General features: G+C 32.2%; 2 protein-coding genes across 8 annotated transcripts; one reads left to right on the top strand and one right to left on the bottom strand.

Annotated features, from left to right (window-relative positions):
• Positions 1 to 1,374: 1,374 nt before the first annotated feature.
• Positions 1,375 to 20,476, bottom strand: LOC113855649 (tetratricopeptide repeat protein 27 homolog). 7 transcript variants are annotated; one of them, XM_027487282.1, is made up of 20 exons: positions 19,992 to 20,476; positions 19,776 to 19,914; positions 19,208 to 19,515; positions 17,982 to 18,063; positions 17,582 to 17,909; positions 16,722 to 16,780; positions 16,532 to 16,621; positions 11,215 to 11,306; positions 10,952 to 11,050; positions 10,788 to 10,865; positions 8,294 to 8,378; positions 8,108 to 8,166; positions 7,912 to 7,981; positions 7,336 to 7,427; positions 6,795 to 6,857; positions 6,458 to 6,524; positions 3,086 to 3,349; positions 2,706 to 2,828; positions 2,074 to 2,226; positions 1,375 to 1,804 (listed from the first exon to the last, which is right to left on the bottom strand). In XM_027487282.1, the coding sequence occupies exons 1-20, from the start codon at positions 20,378 to 20,380 to the stop codon at positions 1,715 to 1,717; spliced, it is 2,730 nt and encodes a 909-aa protein (XP_027343083.1). In that variant the 5' UTR covers positions 20,381 to 20,476; the 3' UTR covers positions 1,375 to 1,714. The 7 variants fall into 7 exon arrangements, 5 of the variants coding, with proteins under 5 accessions (XP_027343083.1, XP_027343092.1, XP_027343107.1 ...); XR_003502853.1 differs by having other exon boundaries at positions 1,389 to 1,804; positions 2,706 to 2,967; positions 19,992 to 20,433; XM_027487306.1 differs by having other exon boundaries at positions 1,438 to 1,804; positions 20,005 to 20,075.
• A 1,926-nt stretch (positions 20,477 to 22,402) lies between these two features.
• On the top strand, positions 22,403 to 25,505 carry LOC113855260 (probable glycosyltransferase At3g07620). The gene is made up of 4 exons (XM_027486824.1): positions 22,403 to 22,633; positions 22,743 to 22,954; positions 23,925 to 24,273; positions 24,846 to 25,505. The coding sequence occupies exons 1-4, from the start codon at positions 22,403 to 22,405 to the stop codon at positions 25,503 to 25,505; spliced, it is 1,452 nt and encodes a 483-aa protein (XP_027342625.1).
• Positions 25,506 to 25,877: the final 372 nt, after the last annotated feature.

The following is a 25,877-nucleotide window of genomic DNA, read 5'->3' as shown; positions in this document are numbered from 1 at the left end:
TTTATCTTAATTATATTTTATTTATTTATATTAAAAAATTATTTAATAAAATACAATATAAAAATTAATTTTATATGTATGTATAATTTTTTATTTTAAATATATTTTAATTTTTAATGTACATTTTAAATATAGAATATATTAAATTAACAAATGAGACTATTTAAATCATTATCATTTAAATTTGAATAGAATGTCATGTAAAATTTTATTTTCAATAAAATGACAACTCAAAAGTTTCATTTAATTTCTACGAAGTTATTTTTATACAATTTTAATAAATACTTTTTCTTGGTTTTAACATTTTATGATGAATTTTTTTTATTTTTCATATATTATTAATTTCAATAAATTTTTATTAAATGTAATTTATATCTAATTTATTGTTTTCATTTTTAACATTGTATAACCTTTTAATGTAAAATTTTTATATATAATTATTATAATAAAATTTTCTTAATACAATTCTAAAGTAATAATTACAATTTAATTATAATTTAAATTCTTAAATGATGTAAAATATTAAAATTAATTTTAATAAAATTTTATTAAATATAATTCATAATATATTTATAATTTTTGTTGTTAATACGCACAAACACACGTCTTAACCATCCATATCACTAAAGTTTTATATAATATTTCTTTTTTAATATTAGAATATTTATACTATTAACATTACACGACTCTAAACATTTTAATTTTAATAATTATAAAAATATAATTATAAATATATAATAATAAATAAGTGTAATTAATTTCACATATAGACGTAAATTTAAGTATTCTAAATCCTAATAATAATAAATTTAATTATAAATACATTTAACAATAAGTATAATTAATTTTACATATAGATAATAAATATAAGTAGATTCAAAAATGCCTTTCAGACTTAAATACGCTATTTTGGAATCTAATAATTTAAAGCCCGTTTAATTTATAGATAGAATATTTCAAAAATAAGAATTTCGTTTGAAAATGCATTATTCATGTAAAGTATAAAACTAGAAGTCAGTTATATTTACGAGAGAACCAATATACAATTTGTTAAATGTTTGTGTTCCTTGATAAAACAGTATATTTTGTGCCTTAGTTTTATCATTAAAAATAATATACATTCTTGTTGGAAAACAATGCCACAAATTCGAAAGAAAACTATTAATTTAAATCAATAAAAGGATTAAAAAAGGGAAAGCTTTTTAGAAAATTAATTTAAAATCTTAAAAAAATTTGATAGAAAACCTAAAGTGATTTGAAGTGACATTTGAATAACAAAACCGTACACGTTTAAAGTGATTTAAACATTTTTGGTACGTTGTAAATTAATTTAATTTGATAATAATTTTAACTGAGTTAATTAAAACCAAATCAAATCAAACTAATTCAAATAAAATAATTGAAATATAACCTATGTTCCAAAATGATATAATTTGACAAAAATTGCACTTCAATTAGATAGTGCTCAAAATATGTAATTTACACGATATGATACAAGGCACGTCCTTTAACACCAATTGGTGATATTGCCACATTCAGGATTCTGAAAGCAACATCTTGACCTTCCCTACTGATGAGAAAACAGGTCACAGCCATTCTAAATAAATATATGCCTCTGCAGGTTCAGTGTGCTCAGTCCCAACAAAATGACACCAGATCGAATATTTAGGTTAGAGCTTACGTAATAAATCCAAATAATACCTTCAACAAGATTTTAGCTAGGCATTGAGTTCAGTTTAACTTTCACTTCATCATAGCAAGCCTGAAGATCCCTGAACTCTTCTGTATCGGAGAAGCTCTGAGCCTGAGAATACAAGTAATGTAATGGTTTATAAAATCTTTTACAGGATGAGCAAAACAAGCTAACAAGATATTTAAACAAGATATATTTAAATCCTCCTACCCTTCATCCCTATAAATCTTCCTAATTATTAAATAAAGAAAGTATTAATGTGTTTTATATTTTCAAGATAATAAATACATGCACATTTTCAATTTTTCATCTAATACCTACTTTATAAAGTTGGAGGATAAGAAGATATAGCAAAACCCATTTTACAATAATTATCTTGCCTGTCTGACGACATTCTTCAAGTGCATCTCAGCCGTAAACAATTGTTTAATACTACCAGTGGATGAGGAAATTTCCACATACACCTGGCAAAGTTCCAAAGATGCTTTTGCAAACTTTTTGAAACGATCTCGGTCATTCCACGTATCAGATCCCTGAAAGAATACAATTGCACATATGTAAAATGAAAAACAACTGCGATCGAAAGAAGTTCCATTAAACATGGGAGGCAGGGACCATTGCTCTTGATAATCAAAAGATAAAATCATTGATGTGCTCCCAATGTTGTTAAAACTCTACTGCAGAAAACCCCACCTCAATAAACAAAAACACTACGTGTAATGCACAATTTCCAAATATTATGGTTGTAGAAATGTAACTGCAGTGCACAGATCTTGGATATGGAACATAGGTTTACTAGCCTCACTCTTGTTTGGTATAGCACATAATTCAATTAACACCAATATTTATTATTATATTCTATTTCTAAAATAAAATGTCCAAAAATTAATGATGAAAGAAACATTGTATGACGCAACAGAAAGATTAAGATAAAAACAAATGCTACATATTATATTATATATACCATTTTTAAGATAAAGATATCTAAGAAGTGCTGGACTTTGAGACATACCTGGAGTGACCTAACTTGCTTTAAGAGGGCTTCAGAACACATCATGAGATCTCCATTAATTCTGTGCCATTTGGCATATAAGCCCCAGACATCAGGTCCGCATCCACTCCCACTCTTAACTATCTGTATCACAGTATTAAATGTTAACCTGGACATCTGTAACTTGCATATCTTTAGCCAGCAAAACCTATATTTAACTTGCAGAGCAAACACATCATTGAATTACACTGTCAGTCTGTCACTGGCATCTGACAGTTTGATCCTATTTACAATTAAGCACAGAAACCGCTTTAGCCACATTACTGGAGGAATGGGAACTGTTCATAAATCACTTCATTTAAGTAGAAGGCATATAAAAAAAAAAAGAATCTTGAAAGTACCTGTTGTAAAACTTTTCCAAGTAACAACAATAATTGTTCAGTTTCACGTGATGTTCCTACAAGAGATGCTCCAGATAATTGCTGTTGATTTTCTGATCCAGAAACGGAGACTTGATCTGTTTCAGGATTATTATTAGTTGTCAAAGGAGACAAATTACTTGTTCGAAGCCGATTTTCCACCTCCCTTGTGATTCTTTCTAATAATTCAGTATCTACTCTCTTATTATCTGTCATGTCCAAAACCATTCGGATACCTTCCAGGGCCTAAAAGAGTTTATCAAACTAGATGAGCAAAAAATGAACCAAAATATGTGATGCCTTTACTAAATTGTAATACACCAAACTTGAATTTTATTTCATGTTAGATAAATTAATTGCTGAATTGTGGCCTTCAAAATTTATTTTATTTTCCATTATATGTCAACATTATGGGGCACAGCTTATTTAAGCTTAACTTATCATGTAATCAGTTGAAGGTGTTTGGCTAAGATTGTGAAAGTGGCTTATGAGTAATGACCATTCCATAAGCTGTTTTTAGCTTATTTTGATAGGTTTCAAGCTTATCAAAATAAGATAAAAAGAACTAATAGAGGGTCATAAACCATTATGATAAGCTTCAATAAGCTTACCAAATTTAAGTGCTTAATTAAGCACCCAATATCATGCTTGTATGACCTATGTAAATGAAGCCAGTATTTTACAATACAATTAGACTGGAATTTAAAACTGAGTATATATTTGTAATATTTTAAATTATTTTCATTTCAAGGTCTAAGTACTAAAGGAAAGAATCAATATTTTCATAAATGAGGCTACATAAAACGAGTTTATTTCAATTTTATAATTTGAAGTAGCTGAGTTTCCGTAAACTCAGCTAGCGACCTCCACACGCTGAATGTTGTCATCATGTAAACTCATTTTTTCTAGGTATTAAAAAAACATCAATAAATCATTTTCTGCAATGAAACTCAATTTTTGCTTAAGTTGAAGTTCCAAACAGGCCTAGTATTTAAAGTTTACTGTGCAACAATAAGCAAAGCTACAAATGGCTAAATTGCTAAAGATTCAATACATACTGTATATCACTCCACTTTTTGCATTAACAATTGTTCACCACACTTATTTATGGATTGAAGTATATTATAATAAATGTGGACTCGATCAAAATTAGAACTCAGGCTTGCTTCATAAGTGTTCAGTTCTATTTATTGTCTCATTTCATTGGTTGGGTATCTTGGATACAAGACAGGATCACCGGGTGAGTTAGGAGCAGTGCAGTTGTCCTAAGATGAAGCAGGTTTGGATCTAGAAAATTCGGTGTCTAAGAAGTAAGAGCATTGCTCTAGCAGTCTAGCTAGCATTTGGCTTGGGCATTTTCCTCTGAAACTTTACACTCTTGGGCATTAACCCCTATTGTTTAGATCCAAATACTGGATACCAAACTTTCCCTTAAATCGTTGGAAATTTATCTTTCAAGGTTATTCTACTGCCTCTAATTCGTTGCTTTCCCTCAAGGTATGGAAGGACCTGTGGGTAAGTGATACAGCCATTGGAGGTGAATCAAGCGAGCCTTTAGTGCATGAGGCAACCATGGACGATGGGGTCGTGTTTACGTGAGGAAAAGGCATTAGAAGGGTGATTGGGTCATGATTGTTAGTTAAGGGGTATTTTGGGGCGTGGAGTGAGATATTTTGTCTTTTTTATCTTTACAGTTATTTAGTATCAGATTGAAGAGAGAAGGGGGATCATTCTGTTTTTTATTATCATCATTTCGGTAGAGGAGACCTCTCTTGTGAGGTGACTCTAAGGAGCTTGGCTCTAGGCAGATTGGGTACCCATTCCCATCTGTTTTTCTTTGTTTTTGTTATCTTTCTCAATTCAGTCAGGGTTCCCTGTTTCATTCAGTATATATATTATACTCTGTTTTTTGGTTTGCATCAGTAAGGGAACTTCCCTTTCATGCCTTTTGACTCTCCTTGACTCTGAGTCTATAGACACATTTCTCACCTAGATAATAGCATTTGGTCCCTTGATTCTTTAAGCACATACAATTCATCACTTATTTCTTGAATAGAAATTCTTGTCTGCATGAAAAATTACTAAGTAGAAATCCAAAGCTCCTTCTAAAGTCAAGTCTGGAGTGCCGTACTTAATTTAATTAATACTAATGACATATTTTCCTTCACCTGATATGTTTGTAACTAAAATCAGTTCTTCACCTGTTCTAACAGAGTACTGCTGCGGTTTCCTTATAACACTCCTTCAGCATTTTTGGTGAATGTTAAGCTTTCCTGATTTTGGTGTTAAAGGCCAAATTTACAGTGTATGCTACAATTTGGTGCATTTGGTTAACTCTAGTTTTTAAGGAGGTTTCTTTTGTACATCGCTAGATTTAGAATATCAGTAGGCATTTGGCACCTATTAGACATAAACCTCATCGCTTTTCACATGGAGCTTCAATAACAGGTATATTAAGGAATTGAGAAGCTTCGTTACATTGCTTTTATCCTTTTCCTTGGTTGTTTTGTTTTGTTCCTTGTTGGAAGAATTCTTATTTTTATTTCTTTGTAACTTAGCACCCATTGTCTCAATATACATATATGCTCGTGTATATATATATATATATATATATATATATAAAAGTTAAATGAAAGGCTTAGATTGAGTGTAAGAGTTTTTAGAATTAGGAGATCTTCCTAAAAATTACTTAACCAAAAAACACTTTTTCTATACAAAAATAACTTCTCAATTTCCTTAATGGTTTGGAAAAGATTCTTTTAAAAAATCAGAATCTGTAAAAGAGAAATATGTTTTTCCTTTGGTTGAGAAGCTGATAGGTAGCTTTTATAAAACTACTAAAGAAATTATTTTCTTCACAATCTTAAAAATCATTTTTTAAAAGCTTAAATAAAGGGTAAGGGCCTTTCTCCAAACCAATATTAAATACCTAATACCAGTAATCATGTAGCGGAATTTTCTCAAGTGTAAAGAACATTCCGGCTATGTTTGGGTATCAACTGATAACCATTGCTTGAAGTTTGAAAAATAAGTAAGCTCAATCACATACCCATAAATAAGGGCTGCAGATTGGATGGAAAGGACCATTCCATTAGGTTCTGTTCCAAGTTTAAACAATCCAACCAATGGCAATTAATGTCATTCCATTCCATTCCCCTCCAATCCATCGCTTTCCATCAATCCAAACAAAACCTAGGGATGACGGACGGGATATAAGAGAATGGAACTGCACAGAAAATACACTCATTGTTCATTCTACTCCTTCAAGTCACATAGAAGACCCATGTCTATATGTACAGTATACTGACTATTTTGACCAACAAAAAAAATAAGAAAACCAAAAACAGCTGATACCTGACTAATATTGCCAACGTCAACAGCAACATGGCTGTAGTTCTCCCATAGTTGCCAGCTGTTTCGCCTGTCACCAAATGTCCTTGTGTTACTATTTATTCTAATCAATGAAATTTGCAATACATATACTGTATGTATGAATGCATTTATGCGCACAAGCATATGCCCCTATTTCTGATGCAAACTTGCAAAGGATGTTTCATGAGAGGGTTAATTACGATACTTGAATTTCAAGCTTTGTTTTCTTGAAATGATTATGTATGTGTGCATCTATGCATAAGCATAAGCCTGTATTTATGACAAAAAGGAAGTTTAATAAAAGGGATAAATACGAAACTTGAATTTCAAGGCTTCTTTAAATGAAATGAATGCCTCCTTGCTCTTTTTCTTGATCATATGCCTGCATGTTAGGTAAAAACATAATAATTAAAAGTTAAATCCAAAATTCAATAACCCATAATGACTTATCTTTATTATTGTTACTATTAATTATTATGGACTGGAAGTCTGGATATAGTTTATATTAATTGTGCTTTCAACTGTGATACCATAATAAAAAGGTAAGCTTGCAAAATGAATAATTAGAATGTCAAACCCTTAAGTAACGACAATTTAAATCCATTTCGTATAAAGCTATGAACTATGAAGGTACTTTTGTAGCCCAGAGGAGACACCTCAATTGTTAAGCAACAACTAATATAAGCTGGAGATGTCAAATTAAAACCTAACATGCATTGGATCGGGTGATATTTTAGGGGGGTGACTTTATGCTTATTATGTAGCCCAACTTCAGACACACTCCAAAGAAAAGAAGTTAATACACTGTAAAAGACCAAGCTGTTTCCTATTTTTTAATACAACAAGAAAGAACTCCATACAGGCAAGCAATGTTATTCCAAGCTTCCCCATTTTCAGGATCAAGTTGAACAGCACGAGTAAATGCATCCAGAGCCTTTTGAATATCACGAGCCTGTAAAATTTTCCCCGTTAGTTTGAAGTACTTAAGAAAACAAAAATGTGAAATACAGAGGGACAAGTCTACATTAGCTATAGTAGAACTGGGTATTGGAAATTCAGTGTCCATCAAACCAAACAATCAGGTGATGCCAGATATAAATGCTTACAGAAGTGTACACAGCTGCTCAGCTGCACAGGTGGTAATCTAAGCACAATTCCAGAAGTGGGTCCAAGAAATTAATTATCTGAACTTCGAACCTTTACCTATAAACACTCATGCATATGCCTGTTCAATTCACCGAAGCTGGCCTAATACTAATAGATCATTGCCATGTTGTAAAGAGCACCAATACATTTAGTCATTGGTATTCAGACTTTCCTTACAAGGTGAATTTGCACCCTTTTATTGGATAAAATATTTGTATATTTTATTGCAAATCTAATGATGGAAAAAGCAAATAAATAATAAGCAAGCATGGTGGACATCACACAATCACCTTCAAAGCAGTAGCCCCAAGTGCAAACCAACCATCTGGATACAATGAGTTCATTGACATTGCAGACTCCCTGAATTTAACATATCAAACCAAATAACAATATTACAATTAAAACACCAAAAGTTATATCTGCAATAATGGCAAAGACAATGATGATAAAAGTGAAATGATTCAGGCATGTGGACACATCACACACCACAAAATTTTAGATGTCTCATAGTCTCCTTTGTTGTATGCACTGCGAGCCAGAGAACGCTGTTAAATGGAGAAAAACAAATCAATTAAGAAGAATGTATGTTTTATAATTTTGTAATATGATAGAAGGAAGTTGCACAGAGATATGCATGCAGACATACAAGCATGAATATATACACAGGCATACCTTCGCTCTAGCAGACTTATTGTTGGAAACTTCCAGTGCTTTTTCATAGCATGCATCGTTAGTGGTAGTGTCACCCAGAGAGCACCTAGAAAACTTTTAGCATGAATTAAATAGATTATGCAAAATAATTTTCTCTAATCTTGCTATTTCATTTTTCACATCAGATATATAGTAAGTTGCACTTCTTCGGTCATGCCTGGTTCTTGACTGAAAGTCTAAGTCAACGGAAAAAATAAAATAAGATAACAAGAATTGCTGCCAGTGAAAATTTTTAGGCTTAACAAAAAGGACAGGAAGTACATAATCCAAGTCTGTACTCTTCAAAAATACATATTATGAAATTTGCAAAACTGTACTCCTTCAAAAATCCATAGTTATGAAGTTTGCAAAAGATTATAGGCAGTCTTCAACTAGAACACCAAAGATTCTGCCACAAATAAATGGCTTGAAAATTGTACATATAATCCAAACTACTGATTGAAGTTAAAGCCATATTTCCATTGATATTAGCACACAAAAACTAGAATATAAATCCTTTTCTTACATCCCATATTCTTAATTCAATCAGTATCAATACTCTGGGGGAATACGACATGGAGGAAGCAATGGTAGGTCTCTAGGTTATGATTTTCTTCTTGAAAATAACATTTTATATTCTCTTCATAGAATCCTACTTCAAGAATCCAACATCATTCAAAAGGTTTTGCGATTGATGCCAAAGACCTGATTTTGTGGGAAGAATATTTTACTAAACATAACAGCAATGCCGATGTTTCTCTCAGTTATGGCAGTTATTTCAATCCTCAAGCAATTCCATTAGAACAAGTGTAAGTATGTGTTTTTAGAAATAAAATGTGATCAATTCCAGAAAACCTCAAACTAGTAAAGGATTTCGCAATCAAATGACCAAGGAAAAAATATAATCAGTAAGTTATTTCAAGCTTACAAGGAACCATATCCAGACAAGAGTATGGAATCTGGTGTTTCTAAATCTTTTCAACTCTTGCTCACTCTCCTAACCATAATTGTTCCCATTTGACAAATCCATATGGGATTCCACAACTCCTTCCAAGATTACCAAATCTTTGGTTTGGACAACAGTACTCAATAGAATATAAAGAAAATGACACATTGCTTCATAGGTACTGCATTGCTCTGTCTCACAATTTATACTACAATTTATTTTTAAAAACTAAAAACTGTTTTTAAAAACTAAATCAAACATACTCTTAATACATTTCTTTCCTATTTTGTGTCCTATTTTGTTTTATCTTCGGGTAACTTACAGGTTTCCCGTGTTTTATCGAAGTTTTACTTCACCACTGGTGGTTTGAAAATGGCACTTGGTCCATTTGCACCTTAGTTAACACACAACCACTTGCAAGTTCTGTCAATATTATTCATTACTATCATGAATTCAACTTTGTTTTCATACACATTACATCTCATTTATAACAACTTTGAACACTTCATAAAGATTTACATGTGGGATTCAAATTTGAGCAACAGTTTTGGCACTTTCATATATACGTAACTATCAACCATAGTTGCAGAGCTGAATTTACAACCTAATATCGGTCTCATTATTTGTCCATTTTACACATTATTTCATAAGCATATAAACCTTATTTCATGGAAAACAAATACATATATATCTATACAATTTGATTAAAGAGATCATGGGATTTTGGACTTAAAGTTGGTGTCATGAACATGAATCTTGAAATCTAAAACTGATGGATTGAAAATTTACTTCAGATTTGAACTTCATTAGTTAGTCTTATAAAGAACATTCTGATAGGAACTGAGTGTATTTAGGAAATTAACACAGAATCCTCAGGGAATTCCCTGATAGTACAAACAGAGAATGAAATAACAGAACCAATTAACAATGACAAAATGGAACCTTTCCTATGGCAGCAGCCACACCCAATGACCTCCCAGATAATTCCTCCCTTCTCTCCTCTGATCAATCTACCTTATATCTCTCCCTCAGCCCCCTCCCACCCCCCCCCCCTCCTCCACGTCATTCAATTTGTTATTCTGTTAGAATCTTCCCTAACAGCCTCCCTTTTTACCCCTCCTTCTCTGGTATGTTTTAGTAGAGGCCCAATTGGCCTAGACCCAACACATTCACAGCATACACCACTTGTAACATTACCAACTTTAACTGTATTACCAATGAACATGATAAAAAAATATATCATCATAGAAGAATCAGATAAAAACGTAGTGGAACAGTAGTAAATGTAAGATATTTTTATAGAAAATAATAAATACTAAAATGATAAAAGATTTGGATAGCCTATCCTCCTCATGTTTATTAGTTGTTATCCCTAAACATACTCAGCAAGAAATCATTCACAAGTACATCAACTCAAGAATGGATTGTAACAATGAAACTAGCCGGAGAAATAAGTCAGACTAGCTGTTGTTTTTAAAAAGTACTCACGACTTGATTAAGAAACAAAATAAGAGTAGCCAAGTAACATACCATAACCTGGGGTCATTTGGTCTCTCTGAAAGACATTTCCTGATGAGTTCAACAGCTGTTGCTTTCTTCTCCAACAAACTGTTTTACCAATCAAACGTCAAAGGTAGAGTAAATAATAAGAGGGAAAATTTGATTTGGTTTATTCATTTTAGATGTTATTATACCTGTAGCAGTATATAAGATTGTCCCATAATTCTAAATCTTCAAACTCCTTCACTGCCTCCCCTATCAAACCGCACCGCACCAAAAGTAACCCATATTCCCTGGAATTGGAAGGAAAAAAGTGATAAGAGAGTCAGAGTCATCTGATTTTGTGAACCTAAAACACAAAAAGACTTGAATTCTTGTACATCTTTTTTTTTTGGGGTGTGGAGGGGGGATCCAATATTGTTATGGTCTCTATAATCTACAGAGTAAAAGTTTTTACTTTCTTAATGCAGGAATACTAGGCATATAAACAGCATAACTAAAAGCAATTCTTTCTGCCATCGGTGGAGAAGATTCGTAAATCCGTTTAACCTGCAAAAAAAAGAAAGAAGTATATTTTTATCATACACAATAAAGAAATCAAACAACTCATATGTTGCAGCTAGATTTAAAAACAAAATAAACTGTATAGTTTTAAGGATATAGAAAAACTGCAATGTATAATTTGATATTGAAGTAATTGTAAATATGGATGCATTGATTATGGAATTGCTTAAGGAAGATTCCTCAGCCACTGCGACATTATATATTATAATCAAGTAGTTAAATCGGGATTCAAGTTGTGAATCGTAAGACCTATTTTTTGAATCGTGAATCGAATCATATCTTGAATCGATTCAAGATCAATAATTTAAAACATAAAAATATAAATATAAGAATATTGTAACGTAAAAAAAATCAAAACATCTAATATCTTAACATTTTGAAGTCATATAATATGTACCTACAAAAAGAGAAGGAGAAAACAAACAAAATATAGAAATTGTTGCAATGGCAAAGGGGACCACCAAACATCTTGAATACCAGAAATCTTGAAAAGGAAAGCAGTGAACAGATGCCGAAAAATCTGATTTTTCAAGTGAACAGAAAAACAGATATGCCAGAAAAACTAATTTCTCTAGTGAACCAAAAAACAGAGGAGACACTAGAAAAGATGATTTCTCCAGCAAAATGGAGCAGGTGAGCCTCCGAACTAGCTGATTTCTCCGGCAAAATGGAATGGGTGCGCCGGTGAGAATGGGAGAAACTGCTATGCAGAGGTCGAACTTTTCCCGGAGAGGAAAGGGTGGAGTAGATGAAATTAACACGTTTTATACAAGGTAAATGACATTTTTACCCTTAAAAAAATAATCCAAAGGTACGTTTTATAAAAAATAGAATAGGGTTTATTTCATTCCCCCAAATCACCAGATCGTGAACATCTCCCTGTTTTGGCCACGAACACCCACACCTACCACGGTGCCAAACGCCCCGCGATGTGGCGGCAGTGCCGGCCGACAATCGTACCGCTTCGATTTGAGCGCTACCCGGTTTGCAAAGGAATCGTGTGCCACCATTCAGATTCACGATTCAGCCCGATATGTACGATTCAAGTGATTCCAGCAAGGCAGCAACGATTCAAAGGTTAAATCGATTCTGCCATACAATTTGTATCCTTGAGCCACAGAATCGAATCGTTAGTATTGCATCGTATCGTGAATCTTACGATACTAACTACACTGATTATAATTACAGCCACTAATTATGGTAATTTCACATTACAATCGGAAGGAAATAAGGAAAGAATATATACAAATCAATTAGTATCAAATCGCTATAAATACAGTGTCTAATATATTTCCCTAAAAAAGATATATTCTCCAACAATCCCCCCTCAAGCTAAAGCATACGAATCATATCCACCAAGCTTGCCACAAAGAGACTTTATTTGAGGACCTCAAAGAAATTTGGTGAGAATGTCTACTAATTGATCATTAGAACTAACAAACTCCAAAGCAATATCCTTGGACAACACCTTCTCCCTCATGAAATGGCAGTGAAACTCTATATGCTTAGTTTTTTCATGAAAGACTGGATTCTATACAATATGGCAAGCAACTTGGTTGTCACTATACAATTTCATTTGGTCAAAGTAGAAGTTCAACTCACAAAGTAACTATTACACCCATATGAGTTCACAAGTTACCATAGCCATAGCACAATATTCAGATTCAGCACATGATCAAGAAACTACTTGTTTTTTGCTCTTCCAAGATATGAGATTTCCTCCAAAAAATACGCAACTTTAGCTTCCAAACCAAGAAAGTACTTTAGCTTCCCCAAGTCTTTGGTTTGAAAGTGATTACACAAATGTTTCTTCAACTGAGATACTTCATCATGATCATCACCTGTAATGACTATATCATCCACACAAACAATCAAATAAATACATTTATCTATAGAATTATGTCAATAAAAGTCTAAATGAACAACTGCACTCTACTTCATGCCAAACTTCTGTACTACTGTGCTAAACTTTCCAAATCAAACTCGTAAAGATTGTTTTAGGCTAGAAAGAGATTGCTTCAACTTGCAAACCAAGCCAAACTCTCCCTAAGCAACAAAACCAGGTAGTTGCTCCATATATATTTCTTCATCAAGATTACTTCCTAAGAATGCATTCTTGATGTCTAGTTGATGCAATGGCCAATGTCTAATAGCTGCCATGGCAACCAGTCGAACTTTAAGATGATCAACATGTCCATCTGTATCAACTTTAACAACATACACCTATCCACAGCCAACAACTAGACAAACGACAAAGGTTGGAATGCACATAAACCAAATCCTTACCTTTTTTTGGATCTATTTTTTTTGTTCTCTTCAAAGAATGAATGAAACAATATGTACTCCAATTCCTCTCACAGCAAGATGAGGAACAAGGCTGTACAAGAAGCTTTAAGGCAAGCTTTTAAAGTAAAGGAGTAGAAGATCCACCAATTACTCCAATTCCTCTCACAAGATGAGGAACAAGACTGTGTAAGAAGCTTTAAGGCAAGCTTTTGAAGTTAAGGAGTAGAAGATCCACAAAGATTTTGGGTCCAATGTCCACCTATCTTTAACTGAATCAAAAGAAGTTAAGTCACCGGCACAAGATGAGATATTTGAGAATTCAACAAAAAGCTTCTTTCTTTTCTCAGCATTAGGAAAATATCTCTCTAGGCATTTGTTCCTTTCTCAACCCTATTTGGAGCTTCCCTAAGCCATTCTTCACTAGAATAACTATATATGATTAAAAGAATTGTCATACTATGACTTTTATTGTCCAAAAGGCAGCAACTAAAATAAAATTCACCTTGGGTTCAATGAATAGACCAAGCAATGAAGTGGAGTACAACTCTTGCTCCACCTAAAATTCAGTATATTATGAACCACATCATAAAAATTGGAAACCTCATCTACTTCTTTTTCCTCATGCCTATATATGATTGTCTTCACTTTTTTAATCATCGAAATCCACATTTCATAGACCACATGAAGAGTGGAAGCATCCATGTCACAATTTCTAAGCATGTAAATAGGACCTGTGAAAGAAAGAAAGAATATAGTCTAATTTATCCCATCATATATCACTTAAAACAAGTTCTTTCACATGCTCGTCTTTCCCAACATAATCTTCCCTATAACTATTCCATTGATCACTAAAGACCATATTTTGCAAAGCAAGTTTCAGCAACTTCAATCTTTGTAGCATAACCATTGATGCAAAACAGTATCAGCAACAAAAAGCAATTTAAGAGAATAAAACTCAATAAAATTTGCTAATCTCATAGAATGAGTCATTATGATAGTCTTGATAAACAATGTTTCATCAACTGTGATCCAATGACACTCCTTGAAACATTTTCATTACCATCAATACTTTTAGGTGCACATATGTTTTTCATTGCTAGATTCAAATTATGAACCACACGAAGGGTCCAAAACACATGATGAAACTCACCTTCAATTAACATCCCAACTAACTTACAAATGAGCACTTGAACAACATTTTTTGGCCCCACCTCATTAATTATATCCTTTATTATGCTGGCCATGTAGTATTTGTCCTTGTACTCTCCTTAGAACCATCAACAGCATTAAAAAATATTGGCCCTCCTTCAATTACAAGCATGAAATTTATCAACGGCCTTCTTTGAACATTAGTCCATTCATCAACAACTATTGTAACTTCTTTTATAAGCCATAAAGATTTTATAGGTTGGAGCAACCTTTCAATGTGAGATCTCCCTTGTTGTAAAAGACTAGTTCCTAAAGCACTAAAACTAAGAGGAAGGAAACCACAAAGATTATGGTTGGCAACAAATGAATAAGAGCTAACATAGTAAGAATTTCTAGCAAGATGAAATGACAAACCAACTGAATAAAACATTCTTGCTATCTTTGCTCTAAGTTGATTCCTTTCCTATACATTAAAAGCTTTTCCACTGTACCACTTTGTATTTTTCTTCTTTTTGGGATAAGGTTACTAGAACTGAAGGCAATTTGTCAGGAGGTAGTACGATATTTTAAAGTTTTACTTTATTCTCAACTTCTTCACAAATTCCTTTTAAATCAACCAAGTACTCAGCAGTGACTTTAGAACAAATAGAAACACCAACACCAGAAATTCTAAGTAAATGTCCTTTCACTCTTGAGAATGAACTTTTGACCACTTTGTTACAAAAATGACCACTCCATAACTTGTTGCCTCCTTCATTTGCTAGCTTATCCTTTATAATGACAAATAACCAAAGTAGAGCATGATCATCCTGAAGTTCTAATGAAGCAAATTTACTTGGAATTCTAAAATTAGACTCAACACCAAAACCTTTTTTGCTCAACAAACACAGCTGTTGAAAAATGCAAGAATAAGTAAAAATTAATATTCTACTATGTTGCTGTAAAATGAATGGAAAAAATAAAACTTAAAACTTAAGACCCTTACCAGTTAGTACAGTTGTAATAAAATGCTTAGAATAACAGTGTGCGAGGATAAAATTAGAAAAGAGGAACTTTGTGAGATTCAGAACCATCGCTGCATACGAAGACAACACTGGTTACTAGAGTGGAAGAATCTGAAGTCTAAAGAAGAGGTACTCTACGGGATTCAGATTTGCTGTTGTGTACGAAGACCTGTACTCACCAGCCATTGCCACCAACCTCTGACCCAAAAATGAACAACTTTTGCAAGATCCAAAACTGTCACTACATGCAAAAGCTTTAAGCCAATTTTGCAAGAGTCGACACCCAAGATAATCACAACTCCTATTTGTGTAAGAGGCCCTAGACATATGAGATGAGTGATGTTTCTAGTTGAAGACTTCTATGATGTCTCAAACAATTGGGGTCTTGGGGAAAAATTGAAACTCACCGTTTCAATATGAACTATGTTAAATGGATTAACCCAAGCTGTACCTAAATGTATTGAGCCATATCCTAGCCATATCAGGTCAGGAATTTATTTTCTAAAATAAAATAAAAAATTGGATAGCTTTTAGATATGTATCCGACAGGTATCAATATCGTATACGTGTCCGACACAGATAATTTAGCAAAATTACCATATCTGGGCTTCATCGATTAACACAAATGGGTTATAATTCTTATAAAAGCTTTTTTGTGCGAAAATCACAATTCTATATTTTAGTCACAATAGGCATACAAGAAAATGAGGTGTTAAACAAAATACTTTTACACTTCCCACGTTAACATGCTAACCAAAATACAACACATACCAAGTTATCCATCATCAATAAGGCACGCTCCTTAGTTCGGGTACGGGATGACTCCCAACGTATACGCAAAATATCACTTAAACACCGTATCTAAAACAGGAAAGAGAAAATTATCAGCCTCATATAATCCTTTACATCATTATTGTACAGAAAACCTCATTTTAAAACACGTAGATTTTTGTCTACTTACAGTGAAGTAAAACAAATGCTGGGAATCAATTGCCTCAATGTAAGGAGCCATATCCCACCCTGAAATCAAGTCACAAGCCAGCAATTGAGTGAACTGTTTACTGGCTCATAGGGATTTTGTCTTTCCCCCTTTCAGAAAATAAGTGGATTTTAAAATACAATTAAAAAATAGCTCTAATTAAAAGGAGAAAAATAGGGAAATAGACCCCTCAATGGTAAAGCCCTTAAAATAGTCAAATGAATTTTGAAACATTAATTGAAAATACAATTGCACATTTTCAACAGTAACCTAGGATTAGGAGAACAGTAGTTGAGTATGTGAGCATAGGTGAACCTAAATCTCTATTGAATCGATCCAATTCCAATTTACTTTCTTCACTTATTCAAACTTAGCTGAGCAACATATATAGGCTATGAGATCGCTTTATCACGTAGCAGAGGTAGTTTCAAAATTGGAATATCAGAAATGATGCAAACCAGTAAAAATAAACAAGGAAAAGAGGAAAAGAAAGCAGATATTACTTGATATAAAAAGGAAAAAATCAGTAGAATGAGTAGTACTGCCCAGAGCTATGCTCCTACGGAGAGCTAATGCCCTCCCTCCATAACTAATTTCTTAATTTTCAGACAAGATACCCTCTCACATACCAATCCCACTACTATAACAGACTCCCTCCTTAGCCACTTACTCTCTCTCTGCCACATCACCCTCTTTGCCTATACATTTCTTCTTTCTTCTAGTGTAAACCCTCCATAATGTGGGCTCTGCCCCATTTGAGCCCTAACAAGAAATGGGATTTATACGTAAGTATGCACATGCTATACATATCATAAACAGATGTATAAATTCAGGCAACTTACGCTGCAACTCATCATGTCGGGAGCTCTTCTCAATTAGAGTGCAATATGCCAGAATCACAGCTTGTTGTGTTGCTGACAAACTGGGAGTATCACAGGCACCATTTTCCTTGGCTTGTGTTCTAGTATTAGAGTCATCCACATTGTCTAACAACTTTGGTATTCTAAGTATGTCTGATGCTTCAGAGGTTTCACATTGATGCAGATGCCAGTTATATTCACCATTGTTGGAATCATGTGTTTGGATGCCAGCACCCATTACGCGGCAGTTATCCGCATTATTTGATGAACTTGTGTTGGTAACAAGTACCATCTGTGCCTTTGGTTCTGCCTATGTCCAAGAATTACATATTAAAAGATAAGTTTCATGAAACAAGTTGTCATGCAGTTTACAAGTGTTTACCTGATGTACAGTACGGAAACCAAGTACCCCAGTGACTGAAAGCTGAAGCCCAGCTGCCAACTCAGCTGACTCAAAATGTGTCCTGATATGGTAAGGTGCTTCATCATAAAAAGATACCACATAGAATCAAAAGTAGTAACAGGGGGAAATATGTAATTATGGTAATGCTATAAATAGGGAAGTTAATATGTTTCTAATTAAGTAATTAGGTAGCTGTATATTTCATTATTTAATTCATGTATTAATGATTTCTACTATAAATACATGTTCTGCTGTGTAGTTTACACTCACAGATTGATTCTATGTCTCTCATTCCTCTTCTTTCTCAACATGGTATCAAGGGCATAACGAGAGGCAACCCTATTCTATGATTACCTAGTGGGGTGCTCCCTACTCCAAAAATTTTTTGAAAATTGTACTCCTCTAGCTTTCGGATTTCCCCCTCTTTGCTCACTATTTGTCGCCACTGGTTATTGTTCTAGCAACTTTTCTGACAAACACCCTCGACCACATGCATCACCACCAAATTGGCCTATCCCCAAAGCATAGCAACAAATAAGGTCCTCACGCATGCACCAACCCTGGTGCGACTTAAGCGCAAATAATGTTTCCAACGCATAGTTTTAGACATCAAGGTGAGTCCTTACAGCTAATCAAGAAATAGGGAATGGGGATCTCAATCACGTTTAGTCACAACTTGTGTTCTAGGCAAAAAGTAAAATGCAATTCCAGCTGTTAAATTAATCAAACACATCTCATCAAGCCCATCAAGCCACCAAAAACTGGGAGAAGAAAGGCTATATGAACATGACAAGCCAAGCGTAATATCTAGTAATCATTTTTTACAGAACATAAATAAAAAGAGGAATGCAAAGATGTGCCAGTTTATGCAATGCATACACACATAACCCATGAATAGGGAAATACATCTTATACCCCAACCAACTCTCCCTTTCCTGGTGAAAAAGGTTTTAGTCTGTTTCAATTTCACTTTCTAAACTTAATTATGTAACAGATTGATTAACCATGAAAAATAAAGGAACCACCAAAAATAACATTACAAGTCCTGATTGATCCATGTATAAGTGATCCATGCATCACAACAACAACAATGTGTAAACAAAAAAAAAAAAGGCACTAATACAGACTGAAATAAACCAAGACAGGATAGCAATTTTGAAGCATACTATCACACAAATATTGGTTCATAGTTTACAGTAACTGACCTGCAAGAGTCAACTCGTCCATAAACATATTCCATAATGCCAGCCTCTACATGAAGCATAGAAACAATCGTCAAGCTCTCTCCATCACGTAAATCAGCATCCCAGTAACTCTGAACTTGTTCCGAAGTGTCAAATTTCCGTAAAGCTTCCCCCATATAGACTTGCAAGAGATCAAACAAAGAAGAAGACCGCTCATCCAAAATTCTCTGTTGAAGAAGCAAAACCCTCGCAAGCCACCAAGAAAGGCTTCTAATCTCAATTGATAAATCTTTCATCCGCACAAGTAACATCTTGGCAAAAACTATATACTAGAAAAGAAAGGAACAACGTGTAATTATAAGGAGCAAAATACTTGAGTTGTTAAGTATTAAGAGTCTGTTTGGGTAAACAGCTTAATTAAATAAATTTTTTCACATGATGGCTTATGTCATGAACTTGATCATAAAACTTATTCTTATAAACTATACCAATAAGTTTGTTGAGATAAGTTTAAAAAGGCCCGAAGCTATTTCCATAAGGTTTGTCCATAAGCTCTTTCAAACGCTATCTAAATGCAAGACTCAAGTACCTGAAGATTCGAGAACTTTCCAAGCAAGTCGGAACCAGCAGACATAAGCTGATTGCGCGCCCAATTGTCCCATTCTACGCGTTCGTCACCACCATCCACAGGCAAAGGACATCTCGGTAGCACCGACCCCTTCAAAGGCCTATAATAGAAACGGTTTCGTTTTGAGAGTAAAATAAAACAATAAACACAAAGAGTAAGTGTTATTCGAAATTTTACCCGGTGAAGTTACATTGAGTGAACCCTAGAAATGCAGCGACGGCGATGCACATGACGAGTATCGCCCTGCGAGCTTGTTCGCCGGCGTTAGGGGAAGCATCTCCGATAAAGGACTCGGCGCGGTCAACCAACTCGGAGTAGAAGCGCTCGGCGGTGTCGAGGGGCGGCGAGTCATGGCCGAGTCGGAAAACGAGTGAGGAAGAGGGTTGGGAGGTGAGTGCTTCCACGTAGTTGCCACACTCGATGGAATTCAAGAGGTCCTTGATGAGGCCATCCAACGGTTCACGTTCATGACTGGGATCCGACGGCGGCGAAGGATTGAGGGTGCAGCGAATGAGACGGAGCTCGTAGCCACGGTTGGCCACAACCTCAGGTTGAAGGCTACACATTTTCTGCACTCTCCTAAGCTTCCCACCACAATCTCGCTTCAGGGTTTAGGGTTTTTGACTCTTTTTTTTTTTTTTCAGCTGAATTTCGGTTTTGTTAATTAAGCAGCGGTTTAGTAATTCAATTTAAAATATTGATTTCTTTTTTTGTATTCACACCCTTGAGTCCCCTACTATCCACAGTGACAAATTGAAAAAGAGTAACTCTATTAATGTTTTACCTATTAAAAAAATATTTATAATATAAGTAATGATTATTTTAAAATTGTTATTTGTTTATAATATTTCTCTGTGCTAATCATAAACACTGATATATTTTAAATATTTAGGTGATAAAAAAATAATAACTAATAAAAATGTAAACAACTCAAAAAATTTATAACAAATCAAATAAAATAAATACGAGGTGGAATAAATAAATAATATACTAAAAAAAAGTAAAAGTAAAAATATGTGAAGTAAATTTGATAACTTCTTACCCTTTTTTATTATAACTTTTTTAGAATAAATAAATTTATTCATCAGTTTTAATCGAGGAAAACTATTCATGAAAAATAAATGCAAACATTGCATTAAAATTATATAAGTTAAAGAAAAATAAATAAAATAAATTAGAATATAAAATACAAATAAAATTATGTAAAATTTCATAGAGAAAATTAAATAGTTTTGAGAAAAAATAAAATACATAATGTGAAATTAAATAAAATTAAATTGAATTAAATTAAATGATATGAAAATAAAATGAAAGAGTCTCAGGTAAAATTAAATGTTCGTAGAAATATTTTTAAAATTTTTACTTCCTTTTATGCAATAAAAAGTTATATTTTTTTCTTTTTCAAAAATGTGTTTAAAAATTTAATAAAGTTTATCTCTTTTACAATATCTCATTTATTTTTATCTTATCAACTCTTATTACTTTCTTTTTTAGTTACTTTTTCTAAATTTAAATTTTGCAAATGCATGTTCATCACAAGTTTTAATACTTTTGATAAATATTATTCAATAACAAAATAAAAGTACTATGAAAGTTAAAGTATATTTAAATATGTGTAAAACTTAAAATAAGAAATAAAATATTATATGCATTTATAAATTTATATATTAAATAAAAAAATTATTTTTCTATTTCATAACATGTTCATAAAATAAATTTATGTTAAACTTTAATAAAATAATCATATTTTGAATATATATTCTTTGATATTAAATTTATTTAAAAAATTTAGTTAAAATTTCTAAGTAAATTTTAATTATATAAAAGGTTACATACTTAATTAATACATTATAAGTAAAAATGATAAGATAATTAAAATATATATTATATTTATTAAATACAATGCATGGTCAATTTATAATATTCTAATAAATTAAATTTATGCTGTAATGTGTGCATTTTTATTTTTATTTTTTGTTAATGTAATGTGTGCATTTCTAAATTTCAATTATATAAATGTAATATTCTTAACTAACATATTAAAAATAATAATTATAAGATAATTGAGGTATATGTTTCATTTATTTAATACAACATACAACATTTAATATAAATGTGTGGTTAATTTATAATATGCTGATAAGTTAAATTTATTTTATAATGTGTGCGTTACTTAACATTAAAATTATAGTAGGATAATACAAAAGAGGAATAAAATTAAGTATTAAAACTAAATAAGAATAAATCATGAAAATAAGATAATTTTAATTCAAAAATAAATTATAAAAAAGTTAATACTCAAAATTTTAATTAAAATTAATTAATAAAAAATTAAAAACATTTTATTAATGTATATAAAAGTTGAATAAGTAAAAGTTTATTAATCTAAAATTTTGATGTACATAAGATGCGACGAGTAAGTCACAGGTGTCAATGAGTAACAATTGAAAAGGTGACATACTCATGAAATTTGAATACTCATCTAATTTTAGTGTGTGAGGTGGGCCCAATATGTAGAGTGTTTGGTAACATTAATTGAAATTTTAATCTTCAATTCATTACCATACATTCTGCAGCCTCAGGACAACATGAGAGAAAATCACAATTTTCTTGCCACAAAGAATGAATCGACGTTTGCTTTGAGATTTGAGAGAATGTGGCACTTCAACAAAATCCACTTGAGTGTGGCTCTGTTTGCTATTACTACCTTGGTGCTGTTCCTTGGTCTTCATTCATCACAGGGTCACAAAAAAGTGTCTACATTTCACCTCTCAACCCCACCTTTCCCTTTGATTCATCAGTGGCTTTCCCCATACAGAGTATGCATTTTTAATCATTCAATTACATCGTCTTTCGTTTGTGTTTTGTTCTTTCAAACCAATTCTCGTGATTATGTGCAATTTTGATTTTTGCTTTGTGTCAGTGCAGGCGAATAATGGAGAATTGAGTTTTGTCAGCAAATTGTTCATTAAAGAAAAAATCAAAGGAGAAAGAAATTTGGAGAAAGTTGAAGCAAGTCTTGCCAACGCAAGAGCCCTCATAAAAGAAGCCTCTTTGAGAACCAATGCTGTTGTTCCTCTTGAACACTCTGATTATGTTCCCCAAGGAGACATTTACAGAAACGCCTTTGCTTTTCATAGGTATCAACTGATAATAAAAATAAAATAAATTTGATGATTTAATTTTTTTTAATTCAGTTTTAACTTGTTTTTATTCAATTTAATTCTTTAACATTTATTTTCTCTTGTTATAATATCGTTAAATCGATAAAATTTTAGATGTTTTTAAATGATTGTTAAAATTGATTGGGAGATTCTTATAAACATGGTATTACTAGGTGTACATAAAAAATTTGAATTATTTTTTTAGTTAAAATAAGAGATTCATGAAGCATGAAGATTAGTCATCGTTCTCATCAAACTCTGATTTTTGGATACCATTTCTTTTATTTTTTTCAAATAATTACTGAAATTGATTGAGGACTTCTTCAAGAAACAGAAATGCAACTCACATATTAAAATTTTGAATGATTCTATTGAGTAAAATGAGAGCTTGAAGCAAGTTGTTCTTCAAGACCCATTTTAAGTTTACTAATGAAATTTACATATTTTTAACAATTATTTTATTTAGGAATTAACTCATTATTAACCTAGAATCTCTGTAATTATATTCTGTGGCCTATTATACATAAAGAATTAGATGAGCCAAAAAGACCCAATTTTAAAATAATGTTATTTATCAATGTTACAACAAAAGGATTGATTTGAAACAAAATTAAAAGTTGTTGACAAAATAATAAAAAGTTGAACATTTTCATAGCATGTCAACTATTGTAGAGAAAAAGGTACAATAACAATAATTTCACATTACTCATACACCTTCTAATTATAAAACAGTAGAGAGAGAACCTTAATCCTTGTCAATAATAATAATCTATTGCTTCTTAGAAAGCTTTAAACTGACATATAAATCTGTTTCTAAATTTTTTACATTAATTTTATGAAAATGAACCTCAATAGACTCTGGCAATAATAGTTTATATAAATAGGGGTAGCTTCTTACATGTGAATCTTCATATTTCAGATTTTGAATTGCTTTAATATGATATAGGAGTTACCAATTAATGGAGAAGGTATTTAAAATCTTTGTTTATGAAGAGGGAGAGCCACCTCTATTTCATTATGGGCCATGCAAGAACATATATTCCATGGAAGGAATCTTCATCAACTTGTTGGAAAGCAATACATTGTTTCGTACTCAGAATCCAGATGAAGCTCATGTCTACTTTCTTCCATTCAGTGTTGTGATGATCCTTCAACACCTCTTTCACCCAGTTACTCGTGACAAAGCTGTATTGGGAAGAACTATTGGTGATTATGTTCACATCATATCCCACAAATATGAATATTGGAATAGAAGTTATGGAGCTGATCATTTCATGCTTTCTTGCCATGATTGGGTAATTACTCTCTCTCTCTCTCTCTCTCTCTCTCTCTATATATATATATATATATATATATATATATATATATATATATATATATATTTTCTCCATATATATATATTTTCTCTCCTCTAAATAGAGTGCATTGATTCAAGGTTAATTAAATTGTCATTGGATAAATATATATACAATTATCAAAAACAAATATATTAATTTTAGGTGCATTTATGCAAGGATTTTATTTAAATATTATTCAATGAACTTTTATAATTTTAATTAGAATTAAAATTATAAATTTGATTAAAAGAGGATAAATTATACTAAAAAAATTATTGAAATATGTTAAAACAAACTTATAATAGTTATAAAATATTTTTATTTTTCTATGAACTCTTTCAAATGTCTCATTATCTTTCTATAAACCCTATTGATAATTCTTTTAAAACATTTAATAAAAAATAAATGCAGTAAATACTTTGAAAAAAAATTTAAAAAAATATTTTTTTCTTTAATTATTAGGAGATAAAAATATAAGATGGTGTAAACTATTCAGTGAGATTTGACTAATATTTGTTTGTGTTTCACAGGGACCAAGAGCAACATGGTATGTTAAGGAATTATATTTTATTGCAATTAGGGTATTATGCAATGCAAATACCTCTGAGCATTTCAATCCGAAGAAGGATGCATCATTTCCTGAAATAAACTTGGTAGAAGGAGACACAACAGGTCTTATTGGTGGCTACCCTACAATGAACCGAACAGTTTTGGCTTTCTTTTCAGGCCATATGCATGGTAGAATAAGATCAGTGCTTTTCCAGTATTGGGAGAACAAAGACAAAGATGTTCTAGTTTTTGAGACTCTCCCAAATGGAATTTCATACCTTGAGACCATGAAGAAGGCTAAATACTGCATTTGTCCAAGTGGGTATGAAGTTGCAAGTCCAAGAATTGTTGAGGCAATCTATGCACAGTGCGTACCTGTGATAATATCACAACAATATGTTCTTCCTTTTAGTGATGTTCTTAACTGGGATTCTTTCTCAGTTCAGATTTTAGTGAGTGAAATACCCAATCTTAAGGAGATTTTGTTGGGTATATCAGAGGACAAATACATGAAATTGCAAGAGGGAGTTAAGCAAGTGCAAAGACATTTTGTGGTTAACAATCCTCCCAAGAGATATGATGTATTCCATATGATTATTCATTCCATTTGGCTTAGGAGGTTGAATGTGCGTGTGAAATAACTCATCATCTTCATTGTTATTTCTCTCTCTCTCTCTCTCTCTCTCTCTCTCTCTCTCTCTCTATATATATATATATATATATATATATATATATGATAAACACACACTAGAACATTTTGATCTGTACCTTCATCGATCAATTCCTGTTTCTGATCATATTCTATCAACAAACATATGCCACTTTTAACATAAAGATCACAAAAATTTAAAACAATCCAGCATATGTCAAAGTTGATATATATTTAACCAAGTATCTTTTTCTTTCAGCTCTGATTTTCAGGCATCTCATCTTCACGGAGCCAATAAACAAATTAAATCAGTTTTGCTATCTAGTAATGAGTTTTAAGTAAATATTATATTGACATATATTAA

The sequence above is a fragment of the Abrus precatorius genome, unplaced genomic scaffold, assembly GCF_003935025.1.
Source record: "Abrus precatorius isolate BTA unplaced genomic scaffold, Abrus_2018 Scaffold1, whole genome shotgun sequence".
Taxonomy (NCBI): domain Eukaryota; kingdom Viridiplantae; phylum Streptophyta; class Magnoliopsida; order Fabales; family Fabaceae; genus Abrus; species Abrus precatorius.
This window is presented reverse-complemented; position numbering and strand designations above follow the sequence as displayed.